At 36.9% G+C, this 15,833-nt stretch overlaps 2 protein-coding genes across 2 annotated transcripts; both read right to left on the bottom strand.

Annotated features, from left to right (window-relative positions):
* Positions 1 to 7,402: 7,402 nt before the first annotated feature.
* LOC126621545 (uncharacterized) lies at positions 7,403 to 7,937 on the bottom strand. Its single transcript, XM_050290070.1, has 2 exons — positions 7,577 to 7,937; positions 7,403 to 7,533 (listed from the first exon to the last, which is right to left on the bottom strand). Exons 1-2 carry the CDS (start codon positions 7,935 to 7,937, stop codon positions 7,403 to 7,405), a joined length of 492 nt encoding a protein of 163 aa, XP_050146027.1.
* Positions 7,938 to 8,765: 828 nt separating this feature from the next.
* On the bottom strand, positions 8,766 to 11,415 carry LOC126621475 (uncharacterized). The gene is made up of 7 exons (XM_050289974.1): positions 11,281 to 11,415; positions 10,855 to 11,211; positions 10,592 to 10,743; positions 10,521 to 10,533; positions 9,893 to 10,320; positions 9,619 to 9,748; positions 8,766 to 9,029 (listed from the first exon to the last, which is right to left on the bottom strand). The coding sequence occupies exons 1-7, from the start codon at positions 11,413 to 11,415 to the stop codon at positions 8,766 to 8,768; spliced, it is 1,479 nt and encodes a 492-aa protein (XP_050145931.1).
* Positions 11,416 to 15,833: the final 4,418 nt, after the last annotated feature.

Here is a 15,833-nt window from a genome sequence, read left to right as displayed (position 1 = left end):
TTATACTGACAGGGGAACTCAAGCTCCAGAGAATCGATGCTGAGAAGGTCACCCGTGCTTATCCTATTCGATCGATTCGATTGATTTGAAAAATGGTGGAACTCAAATTGAATTGAAAACAAAAATACATATTGGGTGGTGAGATCGAGAGAAAGGGAGAGAGAGATTCGATCGATTCGATTGAAAAATGGAGGAATTGGAATTGAACATGGAAATAAACGGTAACAGTTATTAGATGGAGATATCGAAATAGTGAGGGAGAGATAAAGCTTGCCGTCAGGGCAAAAGCGGAATGTTATTGCTTGGGCCATTCTTATTGGGCTGATTTAAAATTGAACTTTGCACTAACCATTAAATAAACTTGCAACATGGTTTTTGGTTAAAACTTAATGTTTTTAAGCCCTTTTGGTTAGTTTTCCTTTTATTAAATGGTCTCTATTTGTGTTTAGGTGCGTCGGTGGGAAGTGACATTGTCCTCTCTAGTTCGAGCGGCTCTGACACATCCCGACCCGGAATGTCCACTAGGACTCCGAATCGAGTTGTGTTGGCCGACACCTGGAAGGTGACGAAGCCATAAAGTATTATGATGTGGAAAATGTGAATAAATTTAAACCAAAAAGTGCCTAAAGACAAGAGTGCGCTGTGAGTGGGGATGAACCAATTTCACACGCGACCTCAGAGCATAAGTAAAGTACAGTAGTGTGGATAAAGATCATACCCTCAGAGGTAGCCACCTATACTGAGATTTTCCAAGAATCCTTATCGATACGGACTTTCAACAGCTAAAACTTGGAGGGGTGCAAAAACAAGAGTGAGTGGGCCTGAAAATAAAGATTTTAATAAAAACCTTTTGAAAACGTTATAACCTCTCGTCGTAAAACCTGTATAATTTCCCAGAAAATAATAATACATATGTATATTGAAATCATGCTTGAGAGTAGTGAAAACCAAGTATATGCCATGTCAAGTATCTCAACAATGAAATAAGTAAGCTAGGTGAAATAAATCAATGTAAAATGATATGCCAGCCAGAGTCACCTAACGTGACCTGTACGGCTGAACCTACAGCTCATTAAATATGCCTGCATATGAGTCGGAACCACCTAATGTGGTTTGTACGACAGGGTTGTGAACCAAACTTGGATCCAAGGTGAGCGTACGGTGCGGGAGGTGAACTTCACGTGAAAGACTTTGCCCTGGCCACTGGCGGGAGCACTAACACCGAGGTGAAGGATAATGAGCTCTACATGCCCCTACGTATAACCATAACCAATGCAACCACTAACATCATACAATACTCACCTGAAACTTACCTGGCCTCCGTAGTGTCATACAATAGTTTGCATATACATACCAATGCATATAATAAAATGAAATGCAAGCATGACATGGCATTTAAAAGAATACGCTCGTTTAAAACAGTTTCTGGGAAAATGTAAAGCATATATACGTATATATAGAAAACCAAAAGCCCACTCACCTGGAGTTCGTGCTACAACTCCCTAGCATAAACATCAAGGCGTTACGAATGATCGGTGCCTAGAACAATTATCAAATCATGTCTTAGAATTCTTGTCAATAGAACATATAACTTACATATCCTATTCGGGAAGATCCGTACGTCGGATCCCCGATCCGTAAGTTTCTAATATGCTCAAACATTACGTATTATAACATATAAAAGTTTGGTGACGATCCAACTGTCGGATCGTCGATTGCTATAATAATCAAGCGGCAGACCTTAATGGGTTCAAACGACGAAAATTCGTCAATCGGACCTTACAAATGGAATCAGGGTATTCAAATTTAACCTAGGAAGGTGAGGGGACGTCTCGGCCCATAAGCCGCCGCAGGTGGAGGTTGGCCGCCCCGACTCGCAGGAAAATTTAACTATTTCTAAAAATTCTCAAATTTTACAGGAATGAATATCTCAATGAGTGGAGCAACTTTCATACCTACGACCAAAGCCAATTTGGCCGGGAAAAGCCTTAATTTCATGAAAACCCTTAGGAATCTTAGGTTTGGGTGTGTTTTGATTCGACCTCTAAACTCACTCCAATGCCTTAAACATTGCTTGGGCCTTGCTTCTGGGATTGAGGGGAGTCCATTGGTAGTGGTGGTTGACAGAGTTAGCTTCACGATCATTGGATTTTTGCCGTGTACCCTCAGAACCCATGAGTTCCATTCTTGTCTAAATCTAGTGACATTTGATTGGAAATGGAAGATGGCAGGTCATGGAAGGTTTCTCACGTGGTGGGTGGCGACGATTTGACGGAAAAACCAACGGAAACCGCCAGAAAAGATGGAGGAACCGGGTCAGGTCGCGGGTCAATGGGGAACCCAGCGGGTTCCTCTCCTTCTCCCTTTCTCTCATTTTCCCTCATTTCCTCTTTTCCCATTGGTTCTCCTCATTTTCTCCCTTCCTCGTTGGTCCGGTTCCTCCCTCATTTCTCTCATTTATCCTCCATCTCCACCGACCATCTTTCTTTCTTTTAATCTGGGCCACACACGTGGCTCCACCAGATTTTGCTCCAAAAATCTGAAGTATTCTAGAAATAAATAAATTTACAATTTTGCCCTCGACTTCATTCTTTAATATCTCCTTATGTGACATGACATGGTAGTCAACAAAAGTCAACACTTTGTCTCGAAGGGCATTTTCGTAAAATCACTTTTTAAAATTATAAAAATCATAATAATTGGGCACAGGTCGTTACATGCTCCCTGACAACAAAATATCTATGAGTGGACCCCATGTTTTATAAAATATTAGGCTTGCATGCATTTCATATTTCATGAATTGAGTATGTTTTATAATATGCTTTACAGATTTTTATAATTATGGTTACGGAGAAATTATGATTTATTTAAATTGCTTTTACAAAATAGTTATGACTTATCAAATTTACGTTTTACTAAAGGTTATGAATTATTGGATTTCCGTATATGAAATTATATGGATTTACAAATATGATTTATGTTGGATTTATGAGATGAGGCTTTGTGCTTTTGAGCTCTGGTGATTTGATACGAGTTTTTGAGATATGTTTTCGGTGCTTATCTAGTGGGTATGTAGCCATAGGACACAGTTGAGGATATTTACAACATACCCTCAGCTTCACTAGCGAAGCCAGTGTCGGACAACTTCACTAGCCACGACTAGTGTTGGTGTGTTATGTATATGTTTCTTCTGTGGCGTAACCCAGAGTCATACAGCTTCACCTTCGGGTGATGGACAGGTTATGCCTTCGGGCGACTATGATACCCCTAGTTGAGTACATCATTGATGTGATTTACAGAGGTTTTACGGACTTGCGTTTGGGCTACTATATCACCATTATTGAGCATTGTTTTATTTATACATGTTTTACGAATGTTTTCCATGGCATGCTAGAGTTTTCAGAAAACCTATTATGTAGACTAATACTATATATGTGCTTTCAAAACAGGGGGTTAGTATGTTCAGAAAGAAAATGGTTTTCTTATTATTAGTATTATTATTATAAACTTTGGTCCACTCACCCTTTGTTTTGCGCCCCCTTCAGGAGTTAGAGTCGAGGTATTCGATCCCAGCATCAGAGCACTTCTACATAGGTATCTTCGAGTATTCTCTGTGTAGGACCCATTCCTTTGTTCGTACCTTTTTATAATAATTCTTTCACATTATTCTTGATTAGTGGTATGCTCTGAACATGTTTCTGCATTGGCATATTTCTTTCTAACAACATATTTGATTTATATGCATGTTTAAAATGGCTTCGTCACCCTCGGGTGTCGGCCATCATGTGCTTCTCCTGATATTCGAAGATATTGGGGTCGGGGCGTGTCATCTTGGGGTTCAGTGGCTTAAAACCTTGGGACCTATATTGTGGGATTTTGATAAACTATATATGCAATTTATCAAGGATGCAAGAACCTTCTGCATTACTAGTCCTACATCTCAGGGATCACATATTGAGGATATATCAGCATATCAAATGCAAAGGTTAATAACCCAAGAAACAACAATGGGTGCAATTCTCTTTCAAGTTGAATCTGCACCAAGTGAAACTCAGCATGTCAATTATGAGTCATTGGATCAAAATTCTTAAAACCTTTCTGTTGAACAACAAGAAGCTTTACATCAGTTATTGGAGGATTATGAGATGGTATTCCTCACTCCAAACATTATGCCTCCTCACATGATCCATGATCATCGAATTCCATTAATTAAAGGCTGCAAACCTCTCAATTCCAAGCCCTACGATATGGTCATATTCAAAAAGATGAAATAGAAAAATGTGTACAAGAACTCTTGCAAGATGGTTTCATCTAAGTTAGCAACTGTCCATATTCTTCACCTGTGATCTTGGTTAGGAAAAATGAGGGTACTTGGAGAATGTGTATGGACTATAGAGGGCTTAATGATATCACTATCAAGGATAAGTTTTCTATCCCTCTTATTGATGAATTACTTGATGAATTGTTTGGAGCACAATACTTTTCCAAATTAGACTTAAGGGCAGGTTATTACCAAATTGGAATACATGTTAATGATGTTTAAAAGACTGCATTTCGAACACATGATGGTCATTATGAATTTCTGGTATTACCATTTGGATTGACCAATGTACCTACCACTTTTCAGTGCTTAATGAATGAAATATTTAGACCACATCTCAGAAAATTTATCTTAGTTTTCTTTGATGATATCTTGGTCTATAGTGCTTCTTGGAGCTTACATTTGCAGCATTTGAAAATGGTGTTTGACACCTTGAAGGAGCACACATTGTTTGTAAAGCAGTCTAAATGTGCTTTTGGTAAATCACAAGTTGAATACTTTGGTCATATATTCTCAAATGATGGTGTTGCTGCAGACCCTACGAAATTGGATTCCATTTCTAAATGGCTTATTCCTACTAGTGTTAAAGCTCTTAGAGGCTTCTTGGGGTTAACTAGTTACTATAGGAAGTTCATTCCCCATTTTGGTAAGATTATCAGTCCCTTGAAGCTACAGAGGCATTTCTCACTCTCAAACAAGCTATGCTAAGTAAACAGGTGCTTGCAATCATAAAAGTAGTGAATCAATTTTCATCCATTCATAAAAAGTAATTCAAACGAAATGTCATAACAAACTTGCAATCATATTCGGGTCTTCAAAACAGCCCCTAACTACTAAAAATTAGTTACACATAATCCTTAAATAAAACCAAAAGAAAAACATGAGTTTGAGAAGATAAAACCGAAATAAGAGAATGCCAAGATTTCCTCCTTCCTTTCCTTCATTCCCTAACGCTGTTGCCTTGCCTTTTCTTTCTGTTCTATTTTTTCTTTCTCCTCTTCTTTGCCGCTGCAACCTGCAGCCTTTTTATTCTTACTTGCTGCCCCAGTTTCTTCTTCATAACTCACCCTACTAACAACCATTTAGTGATGACAATAAGTGAGAGGAAATGGTAAAACAATTGTAACTCTTTAGGTAGCCTTTATGCCCATTACCCCCACTTATTCCTCATCTTTAATTCCATTTCCTCTGATATTTGAATAGGTATCAGTTGGCTTGTTTTCTTAATTTGTGGATAGCAATTCCCTTACTAACATGAAAAAGTAGCAACATGAAAAACATTAGCTTCCCCCTATGTGACCCTCATATAATTTCATTCAAGGAAACAAATCATCAAGAACCTTAGCTAGCACCAAACAAGCCAATCCAAGCTCATTTTCCTTATTCAAATGTTAGCAGTAACCTTTTAATCATCCCTAAAGTGTAGTGTGTGTAATAGCCATGCTAATGCAATTTCAAGTTTTTTTTTTAAAACACCACATACAAACTAGTGACCTTCTCACAAGACATACACTCAATCACACATATGTTTAGTTTAACATGTTTTGCTCAAAGAATCAAATGTGAAAGATCTACCATAAGCTTGCATAAAGATCTCATCTCCACAATCATAATTGCAAAACTTAAATCAAGAGGACTTTTATTGGTTGTAATGAGGCTTAGAGAGAGGGTTATAGAAATGAAGGGATAGGTAAACACAAGTTCCAAGCTACATTGCAAGCAATTCTCTTGTTGAGATTTATAAGAACTCAAGCTCTCCAGCCACTCTACTAATACCTCTAACCACACCCCTAAACTGAAACTTAAAATTTTTTTTTATTTGCTTTGTATACAATTTTTCTTTCTTCTTCTTCTTCTTCTTCTTTTTCTTTCTTTTTTTTTTTTACATTTTTTAAAACTAAATACAAACATGAAATACCCCCACACTTATTCTTTTGCCAAACTCCTTCAAAGTACTTCACAAACATTTCTCATAAGACAATCTCACATTGCTCACTAGCTAGCTTGGAAATGGTAAGGAAAAATGTTTAAGGTATAAGGGTAGACATATCTGGTGATAAGAAATAAAAGGCTCAACATACGACTCAAATTGGTAATCTAATGATATCATTTTTCTTCAGGAAACATGCTTATTTGGGCCATGGTGGTAAACCTAATGCGTCTTTCCTTTTCAAGTTCATGCAATCAAATGACAAACATTTCAAAAGATCGTTATGCAAGTTCTAGAGATGTAAGTCACATAAGTTCATCACACATGAAAGAATATGAGTGTATGAAAAATGCACACACTTTCAATAGGCTCAAAAACTCACATAGGCTGTATATGGTCACTATGTTCACATACGAAGCTTTAAGTCATGCTTTAGTTTCACATCAACAAGGCTATGTGCATTTGGGTTTTCAAAGATGATTAAAGATGTACAAGGCTAAAAAGAGAATAAAGAATTTCACACAATACATGCTTACTAAGTTCTTGATCACCATGGTTCAAATTCAATCCAATTATATCATTGGGTCGGGAAACTAACAAAAATCTAATTCAAAACAATAAAGAAAATAAGACTATTTTTAGATTTTCAAATTTTCTTAATGTTTTTTTTGGGGTTTTTTTAGAGTAAACAAAACTAATTAAGAAAATAAAAAGAAACAACACTGACACAAATCAAACCAGTTCTTAGTCGAAGGGAAGAAAATTTTCAATTTGGTCATTTTTTCAATCCTTACCCCCAAACCTAAACTGAACATTGTCCCCAATGTCAGAAAACACAATAATGCATAAAATAAAAATAAAATAAAATAGTAAGAAACAAAATAAAGCATTTAGACTGAAAACTTCCCCAATTTGCAATAAAATCAAATGATGACCCCCAAACTTCAATTATGCAATAAACTCCAATGGTGGACATGATCAAACTTTCCTACAAAGAAAAGAAATAATTCAGTTTAACACGAAAGAAAATTCAGAAAACAAAAACAAACGGAAAATTGAAAATGACATAAAAAGACAATGAATAGAAATATTGGGTTGCCTCCTAATAAGCGCTTGCTTTTATGTCCCCAGCTGGACGATACCAAGAGTAATCATCCAAGGGAAGATGGTTCTTGGAGGGCTACAACCTCCACATCATGCTCCGCAAAAGACTCGTAATATGGCTTGAGTCTATGCCCATTCACTTTGAACACGTTTCCAGTCTTTGCACTTTGGATTTCCACTGCACCATGAGGAAAAATATTAGTTATAACAAATGGACCAACCCATCGAGAATGAAGCTACCTGGAAATAACCGAAGGCGAGAATTAAATAGAAGAACTTTTGTCCAATGACAAAGCTCTTCCTTGATATCATCTTGTCATGAAATGCCTTTGATTTCTCCTTGTATATTCGACTAGACTCGTATGCATCATTTCGGATTTCATCTAACTCATTCAATTGAAACTTCCTCTGTTGTCCGGCAACACTCATGTCCATGTTGTAGGCTTTGATCGCCCAATAAGTTTTGTGTTCTAACTCTACTGGAAGACGATATGGTTTCCCATAAACTAACCGAAATGGGGACATTCCAATAGGAGTCTTATAGGCAGTCCTATAAGCCCATAATGCATCGTTCAAGCGCATGCTCCAATCCTTCCTACTAGGACTCACAATTTCCTCCAAAATTTGCTTCACCTCATGGTTTGATACTTTTGCTTAACCACTAGTTTGCGGTTGATAAGGTGTAGACACCTTATGTGTGACATTGTACTTCCTAAGCAATGCTTCAAATGTTTTATTGCAAAAGTGACTCCCTCCATCGCTAATGATTTGTCTAGGTGTTCCATATCTTGCAAAGATGTTAGTCTTAATAAAATCTGAAACAACTTTTGAATCATTAGTTTTGGTGGCTTTCGCCTCCACCCATTTAGAAACATAACCCACAACCAATCAAATGTAAAGAAAACCATTAGAAGATGGAAAAGGTCCCATGAAATCAATGCCCCACACATCAAAGATCTCAACAATCAAAATAGGGGTTTGTGGCATTTGATTTCTTGGGCCCAAGTTACTTGTTCGTTGACAACGATCACATGTTGCACAAAGCTCGTACGCATCCTTAAACAAACTAGGCCAATAAAAACCACTCTCTAACACCTTAAGAGCTGTCCTCTTTGCTCCAAAATGGCCGCCACATGCATAAGAATGACAAAAAGTTAGAATATATTTAAACTTAGATTCAGGGACACACCTTCTAATCAATTGATCAGGGCAATATTTCCACAAATAAAGATCATTCCACTCGTAGTATTTGGCGGTTTTGACAGTCTTATCTTTCTAAGCACGTGTAAAATCATACGGAATCTTTTTAATGACCTTGTAATTGATAATATATGCATGCCAAGGGTCAGTAGCCTTTAATGAAAACAATTGCTCATCCGGAAAACTCTCATGTAAAGGGATGAGATCTTCCTATGTGTTTGAATGCACAAGTCTGCTAAGATCATCTGCTACAACATTCTCACTCCCTTTCTTATCTTTGATCTCTAAGTCAAACTCTTGAAGCAGAAGTATCCATCGAATGAGTCGCGGTTTTGCATCTTTTTTTGTGAGTAGATACTTCAAAGCTGCATGGTTAGAAAACACAATAACTTTAGTCCCAATCAGATAAGATCTAAATTTTTCTAAAGCAAATACAACAGCTAAAAGCTCATTCTCTGTTGTTGAATAATTCAACTGTGCATCATTGAGTGTTCAAGATGCATAATAGATGACATGTGGCACTTTGTTGACACGCTACCCTAGAATTGCACCGACGACATAGTTTGAAGCATCACACATCAACTCAAAAGGTAAACTCCAATCTGGTGGCATGATCATAGGAGCCGTGGATAACAACTCCTTAAGCTTGTTGAATGCTACCACACACTCTTAATTCATATCAAATGTTACATCATTTTGAAGCAAACAACACAAGGGTCTAGAAATCATTGAGAAGTCCCTCATAAACCTACGGTAGAAACCTGCATGTCTAAGAAAAGAACGAACCTCCCTGACAGTAGTAGGGAGGGGTAAAGAACTAACAAGTTCTACTTTAGATTTATCAACTTCAATTCCATTTTTCAGATATGATATGCCCTAGAACTAATCCATGCGAAACCATGAAATGACATTTTTCCCAATTTAAGACCAGATTAGTTTTTTGGCAACTTTTTAAAACTAGGGACAAATTATGTAGACATGTATCAAAAGAATCACCATAAATTGAAAAATCATCCATGAACACTTCAATTATTTTCTCAATCACACCATAAAAGATACTTACCATACACCTTTGAAATGTGGCAGGGGTGTTGCAAAGTCCAAATGGCATCCTTCGATATGCAAATGTGCCAAATGGACATGTGAAAGTTGTCTTTTCATGATCCTCTAGAGCAACTGCAATCTGATTATATCTAGAATAGCCATCAAGAAAGCAATAATGAGAATGACCAGCTAACCTTTCTAACATTTGATAAATGAATGGGACAGGAAAGTGATCCTTGCGTGTGGTGCTGTTTATCTTTCGACAGTCTGTACAGACTTTCCAACTATTTTACACACGTGTAAGCACTAGCTCACTAGCTTCATTCTTAACAACTGTGACTCTAGATCGCTTCAGAACTACTTGAATAGGGCTCACCCACTTGCTGTCTGAGATAGGATATATGATGCCAACATCCAGAAGTTTGATAACCTCTTTCTTGACGACCTTCATCATGAGTGGGTTCAAACGGCGTTGAGCTTCCTTTGTTGGTTTTGCACCTTCCTCTAACAGAATCATATGCATACATGTAGCTGGATTAATATCTTTGATATCTGCAATGCTCCAAGTTATGACAGTTTTGTGATCCTTCAGTACCCGGATCAGTTTCTCCCTCTCTTCTATTGTGAGTTGTGACGATATGATGACCAGTAATGTTTCATCCGTTCCCAAAAATGGATACTTCAAATGTTTAGGAATCGGTTTAAGCTCCAATTTGGGCGCCTGAATCATAGAAGGAAGAGTTTTTTCGTTAGAAGTAGAAAGATAAATAAAATAGGAAGAAGACTTACCACATATTGGTGAAAGAAACTCAAGAGTTGACACTATTTGGATTAATTCTTCTTCAATGTGCTTGGAATAATTAAGCTTTCCATGTGTAATGCTATGCACTAACGCCTTTTCTAAATTATCTTGTCCCACACCTTCATTAAAATCCTACACAAAATAGTCAAACACATCAATAGAAAAACAAGATTCAAAATCACTAGGGTACCTTATAGCATTGAAGATTCTGAACTTGACGCTTTCTCTATCAATTTCCATGCTTAAGGTACCATCGTAGACATCAATCTTTGTACGTGCCATTCTAAGGAATGGTCTTCCCAATATAAGAGGAAGTGCAACAGGCATATGGTCATGTTCCATCTCAAGAACAAAAAAATCAGCGGGAAAAATGAGCTCATTCACTTGCACCAGTACATCCTCTAATAGGCCTTTGGGATATCTATTTGAACGATCTGCCAACTAGATTACTACCTTTGTTTCCTTCAAGTATCCAAGGTTCAATGATTTATACACTAAATATGGCATCAGATTAATGGATGCCCCCAAATCACACAATGCTTTCCCAAACTTTTTCCCTTCGATTACACATGGAATGGTAAAGCTACCGGCATCTTTCAACTTCGGTGGCAGCTTCCTCTGCAAAACAGCTGATACTTCCTCGCTTAATGCCACAATTTCTTGAGCATTGAATCTCCTCTTGTTCGTACAAAGCTCTTTAAGGAACTTTGCATACTTGGGCACTTGTTTCATGGCATCTAAAAGAGGTAAGTTCACTTGGACTTTCCGGAAAGTATACAAAATTTCCTTATCAGTTTGCTTTTTCTTAGACTTCATAAACCTACGAGGAAAAGGAACAGGGACACATGAGTTAAATGAATTTTGAACTTCTTTACTTACCTTATTAGAATCTTTTTTGTTCAATTCTGTAGCTTTAAGAGACTTTTCAGTTTCTGTTGAAGCCTCATCTTGCTCAAGATTTTTGGTTTGTAGCTCCCCTTGCTCATTTGTATCTTTTCGAGTCCTCTTTTGCATCCTTGGCTGCTCAAAAACTTATTTTCCACTCCTTAAAGTCACAACATTCATCTGCTCCGCATTTGGATTCACCACAGTTTTGCTAGGTAACCTTCATGGTTGGTGTTGTTGCCCCATCAAACTTGCTAACTAACTCATTTGGCGCTCAAGGTTTTCAATTGCTTTGTTTGTTTTCTGTTGATGAGATTGAGTAGAGTTAGCTAAAGAAGCAATTAAATCCTCAAGAGACTTACTTGGAGCTTGTTGTTGAGGTTGAAATGGTGCTTGCGGTCTTGCTTGAAAGAAGCCAGGTGGACGGTTATAGTTGTTGGGAACAGATTGTTGTCCGTTGTCTTGATTGTTCCACTTTAAGTGTGGATGATCAATAAATTTTAAGTAGTTCACATATTAAGAAAAACGAGTTAGGGGAATTGCTATCCACCACCAAATAATCATGCAAACATGTTATGTTTCATTCAAATTCCTTTTATTTCCAGATGAAGATGCTCAAGTTGGCTCAATGTTAGAACTCAACCTATTACTCTTTCTTATGTAATATGTTAAGAGAATGGCGTTTTCAATTTAACTTAGTCCCTAGCATGCAATCTAGAATGACGTGTTCATAGATTTAACAAGTAGAAATCATTAAGAACGAAAAGAGTTTTGAGTCATCACAAGGCATCGTAAGTACTAGAGTTGTCTTACTTATCCTAGAAATTAGTTCACATGTTAATCGCAATTAACAAGTACTACTCTAGAACATATGTAGGTCCTCTTTCGACAAGGGAAGGCACACACATATTCATAGCATTAGAATCCTAGATATGCTTACTAAGTATGCATCCGTAGAAAACACGTAAAGAATTCATCGATGAGACAAGTAGTGAACCAATTTTCATCCATTCATAAAAGTAATTCAAACGAAATGTCATAACAAACTGGCAATCATATTCGGAGCTTTAAAAAAGCCCCTAACTACTAAAAATTAGTTACACATAATCCTTAAATAAAACCAAAAGAAAGACATGAGTTGGAGAAGATAAAACCGAAAGAAGAGAATGCCAAGATTTCCTCCTGCCTTTCCTTCATTCCCCAACACTGCTGCCTTGCCTTTTCTTTCTGTTCTATTTTTTTCTCTCTTCTTCTTTGCTGCTGCAACCTGCAGCTCTTTTGTTCTTACTTGCTGCCCTAGTTTCTTCTCCATAACTCACCTTACTAACAGCCATTTAGTGATGACAATAAGTGAGAGGAAATGGTAAAACAATTGTAACTCTTTAGGTAGCCTTTATGCCTATTACTCCCACTTAATCCTCATCTTTAATTCCATTTCCTCTGATATTTGAATAGGTATCAGCTGGCTTGTTCTTGGCTGCATCAGTTTTGGCTTCTAGATTTATTCGATTTATTGCTTTCAATGCTTTCTTGTCAGTTACAAACTGCTCAGCCTCATGGGATTCTTTCAGTGTTAAAACGACCATAACTTCTTCTACCAAACTGATATTAGCAATCCGTGAAATGCCCTAGAAAATAGACATCTGTAGCTTTCCAAGCATATAAGGCTCATTCTCTAATTCATTCTGAGCTGTTTGCAACTTGCTTCCAAAGTCAGCTGACCTCTACAGGTAGTTTTGACAAATTTGTTACTTAAAATCCCACTTGTGCTATTTTTCTTTTCTTTGCTTGACAAATCCTACAAAACACAAAAACAAAGTAAATAGCTAAAAAATAAAAGGAACTAATTAAGAAAAGACAAGTGAATTTGATGTAAAATATATATAAAAATGAGCTTATCAGTAAGCCATTTATCATAAAGATTGATGCTTCAGGGCATGGGATTGGTGCAGCATTGCAGGAAGAGGGGAGACCAATAGCTTTCACAAGTAAAGCTTTATGTCCAAGAAACCAGGTTTTATCAGCTTATGAAAGAGAGATGTTGGCAATTCTACATGTTGTGCATAAATGACAATCATATTTGGTTGGGAATCACTTTATAATTCAAACAGATCACCACAACCTCAAATACTTTCTTCAAGGCAGGGCTCACACTCCTTTTCAACAAAAATAGGTGACTAAACTTCTTGGTTTTGACTATGAAATTCAATTTAAACAAGGGTGCAATAATCAAGCTGCAGATGCACTGTCCCCATTGACACTTGATTCTCCTCTGCACTCATTGGATAACATGCAACTGTTGGCATTCTCATACCTTTACTCTCAATGGATGGCTGATTTGTGCTGCATATTGAAAGAGATCATTGGATCATTGCCAAGACTCAAAGTGTATTAGCTAAGGATGAGAATGTTGCTCCAATTACCAATCTGAAATTTCAAGTAGACAATGGATTCTTGAAATACAAGAGTCGGATTGTATTGAGCCCCACCAGTTCTTGGAGGGACAAGATTTTTGCTGAGCATCATGCTACCCCAAGTACTGGACATGAAGGGTTTTTGAAGACCTAAAAAAGGATATCAAGATGTTTCTACTGGGAAGGCATGAAAAGGAATATTAAAGACTTGGTAGCTTGCTGTTCTACTTGTCAACAAAGTAAATATGAACTCTTTCACCTCTAGGCCTTTTATAACCTCTCCCAATTCCTACAAAGATTTGGTCTGATATTTCTATGGACTTCGTTGAAGGACTACCTCCATGCAGAGGTAAGACTGTGATATGGGTTGTAGTTGATAGACTTTCCAACACTACTACAATATTAGCTTTAGGTGGCGGATGATGGTGGCGGATATTAGAAAAATCATGTTGGATAAATTATATCCGACACATCATTTAATTAGTGGCGGATATTAGAAAAATCCTGTCGGTTATATCTAACATAAAGTCTTGGCGGATATTTAGCGGTGGATATAAAAAAAATCCTATCGGTTATAACCGACAGTATTTTTGAATTTTTTTTTAAATATTTTTGACAGATTCTGACGGTTTTTAAGTTAATGGTGGCTGTTATAACCGACAGAAATTGACTATTTTAGTATTCTGGCGGTTATAACCGACATAAATGAAAATTTTATGATTTTAAAATGTTATATTGATTACAAATAAATAAATAAACACATATTAATTTTTTTTTTCACTCATAACCCTAGAGTCTAATGAACCCAATTCCTACGAGCCATAAATTTTTTGAGAGAATAATAACAACATACTACAATCTGAAGCTCTATCATTTTTGTAATAAGGATTATGCTCCCTCACAGGCAAGGGACAAGATACCAAGAAATTTAAACAATTTTTTTTCAATGCGTCACAAAGCACATTGTCAGGCACATAAACACACATGAACATCTGATGAACTCTATCATGTCTGATTTTATTATTTTAAAATGTTATATTGATTAAAAATAAATAAATAAATAAACACATTTTTTAAATATTTTTTTTCACTCATGGCCCGGTCGGATATAACCGACACGAACAAAGTAAAATTTTGGACGGCCGCCAGAATAATCTCTGATTTTTTTTTTTTTTTTGCGATTTTTTACACATGCTATCTCGGAGTTTATACAAACATATTTGACTGTTAGATCGTTGAAACTAGTTTCGTAGAATGCATATCCTATCAAATTGATAGATTTAACAAACACTTAAGAGTTAATGTTATACTTCCATTAAGTATAAAATAAGATTTATCCACTGGTGTAAATATTTTAAATTGAAGATCAAATTCATTCATAGCATTCTTATAGTGTCACAGCCCATCCCGGAGATGTGTATTATTTATTTATCGATGGCGTGAAATTACCTAAATACCCTTGGACATTGAGAATTATTATGGGGTGTTGTGGTTTTGACTTAAGGTTGTGGACTAATTAGTTCTATTCCTCTATTATTGGACCCAATTAGAACAAAGTGTTTCTTTTGTTCTAGTTGGTTGGTTGGACAAGTTTAGGCCACACACACACCCCCACATCACCCGTGTACCCTCTCTCTCTCTCCTCCTTCTCGGATTTTCTACCATTGTCTGTACAACCGTACGAAAAACTCTCAAATACCATCTACCATTCACAGATCGAGGGATTTAAGGTCACTATCGTCTTCTTGGTGACTCCACGAGTCAAGTGGTACCTTTAGTTCGAGGAAAAGTTCATGGAAACTCGAGGAACCAGAAGCTCCGGTGTGAGGTATAGTACCTTGATTTTGATCGTGGATGTTTTAACGTGTTTTAATGCTTAAGAAAAGTTCTAAACAACTTTATTTAAGTTTTTGAGAAGTGTTGAGGTGATTTGGACGTTAAGAACCCGAGAAATCATAACCCCGATCTTGAGTACTGTTCATGCACTAATTAATGCGTGGTTTTTAGGAGTTTTTAAGCTCATAGAGAGCTTTAGGAGGTCCTAAGGAGGCTCGGAGTGGTTCGTTGGATAAATTTGGAAGTCGGAAAGCCGTAATTCAAAAAGTTGCAGAGGTGGCCGGAGATTCGAGCTTT

This window comes from Malus sylvestris, chromosome 5 (genome assembly GCF_916048215.2).
Source record: "Malus sylvestris chromosome 5, drMalSylv7.2, whole genome shotgun sequence".
Lineage (NCBI taxonomy): Eukaryota > Viridiplantae > Streptophyta > Magnoliopsida > Rosales > Rosaceae > Malus > Malus sylvestris.
The sequence above is the reverse complement of the archived record's forward strand: the minus strand, read 5'-3'. Positions and strand labels throughout refer to the sequence as shown.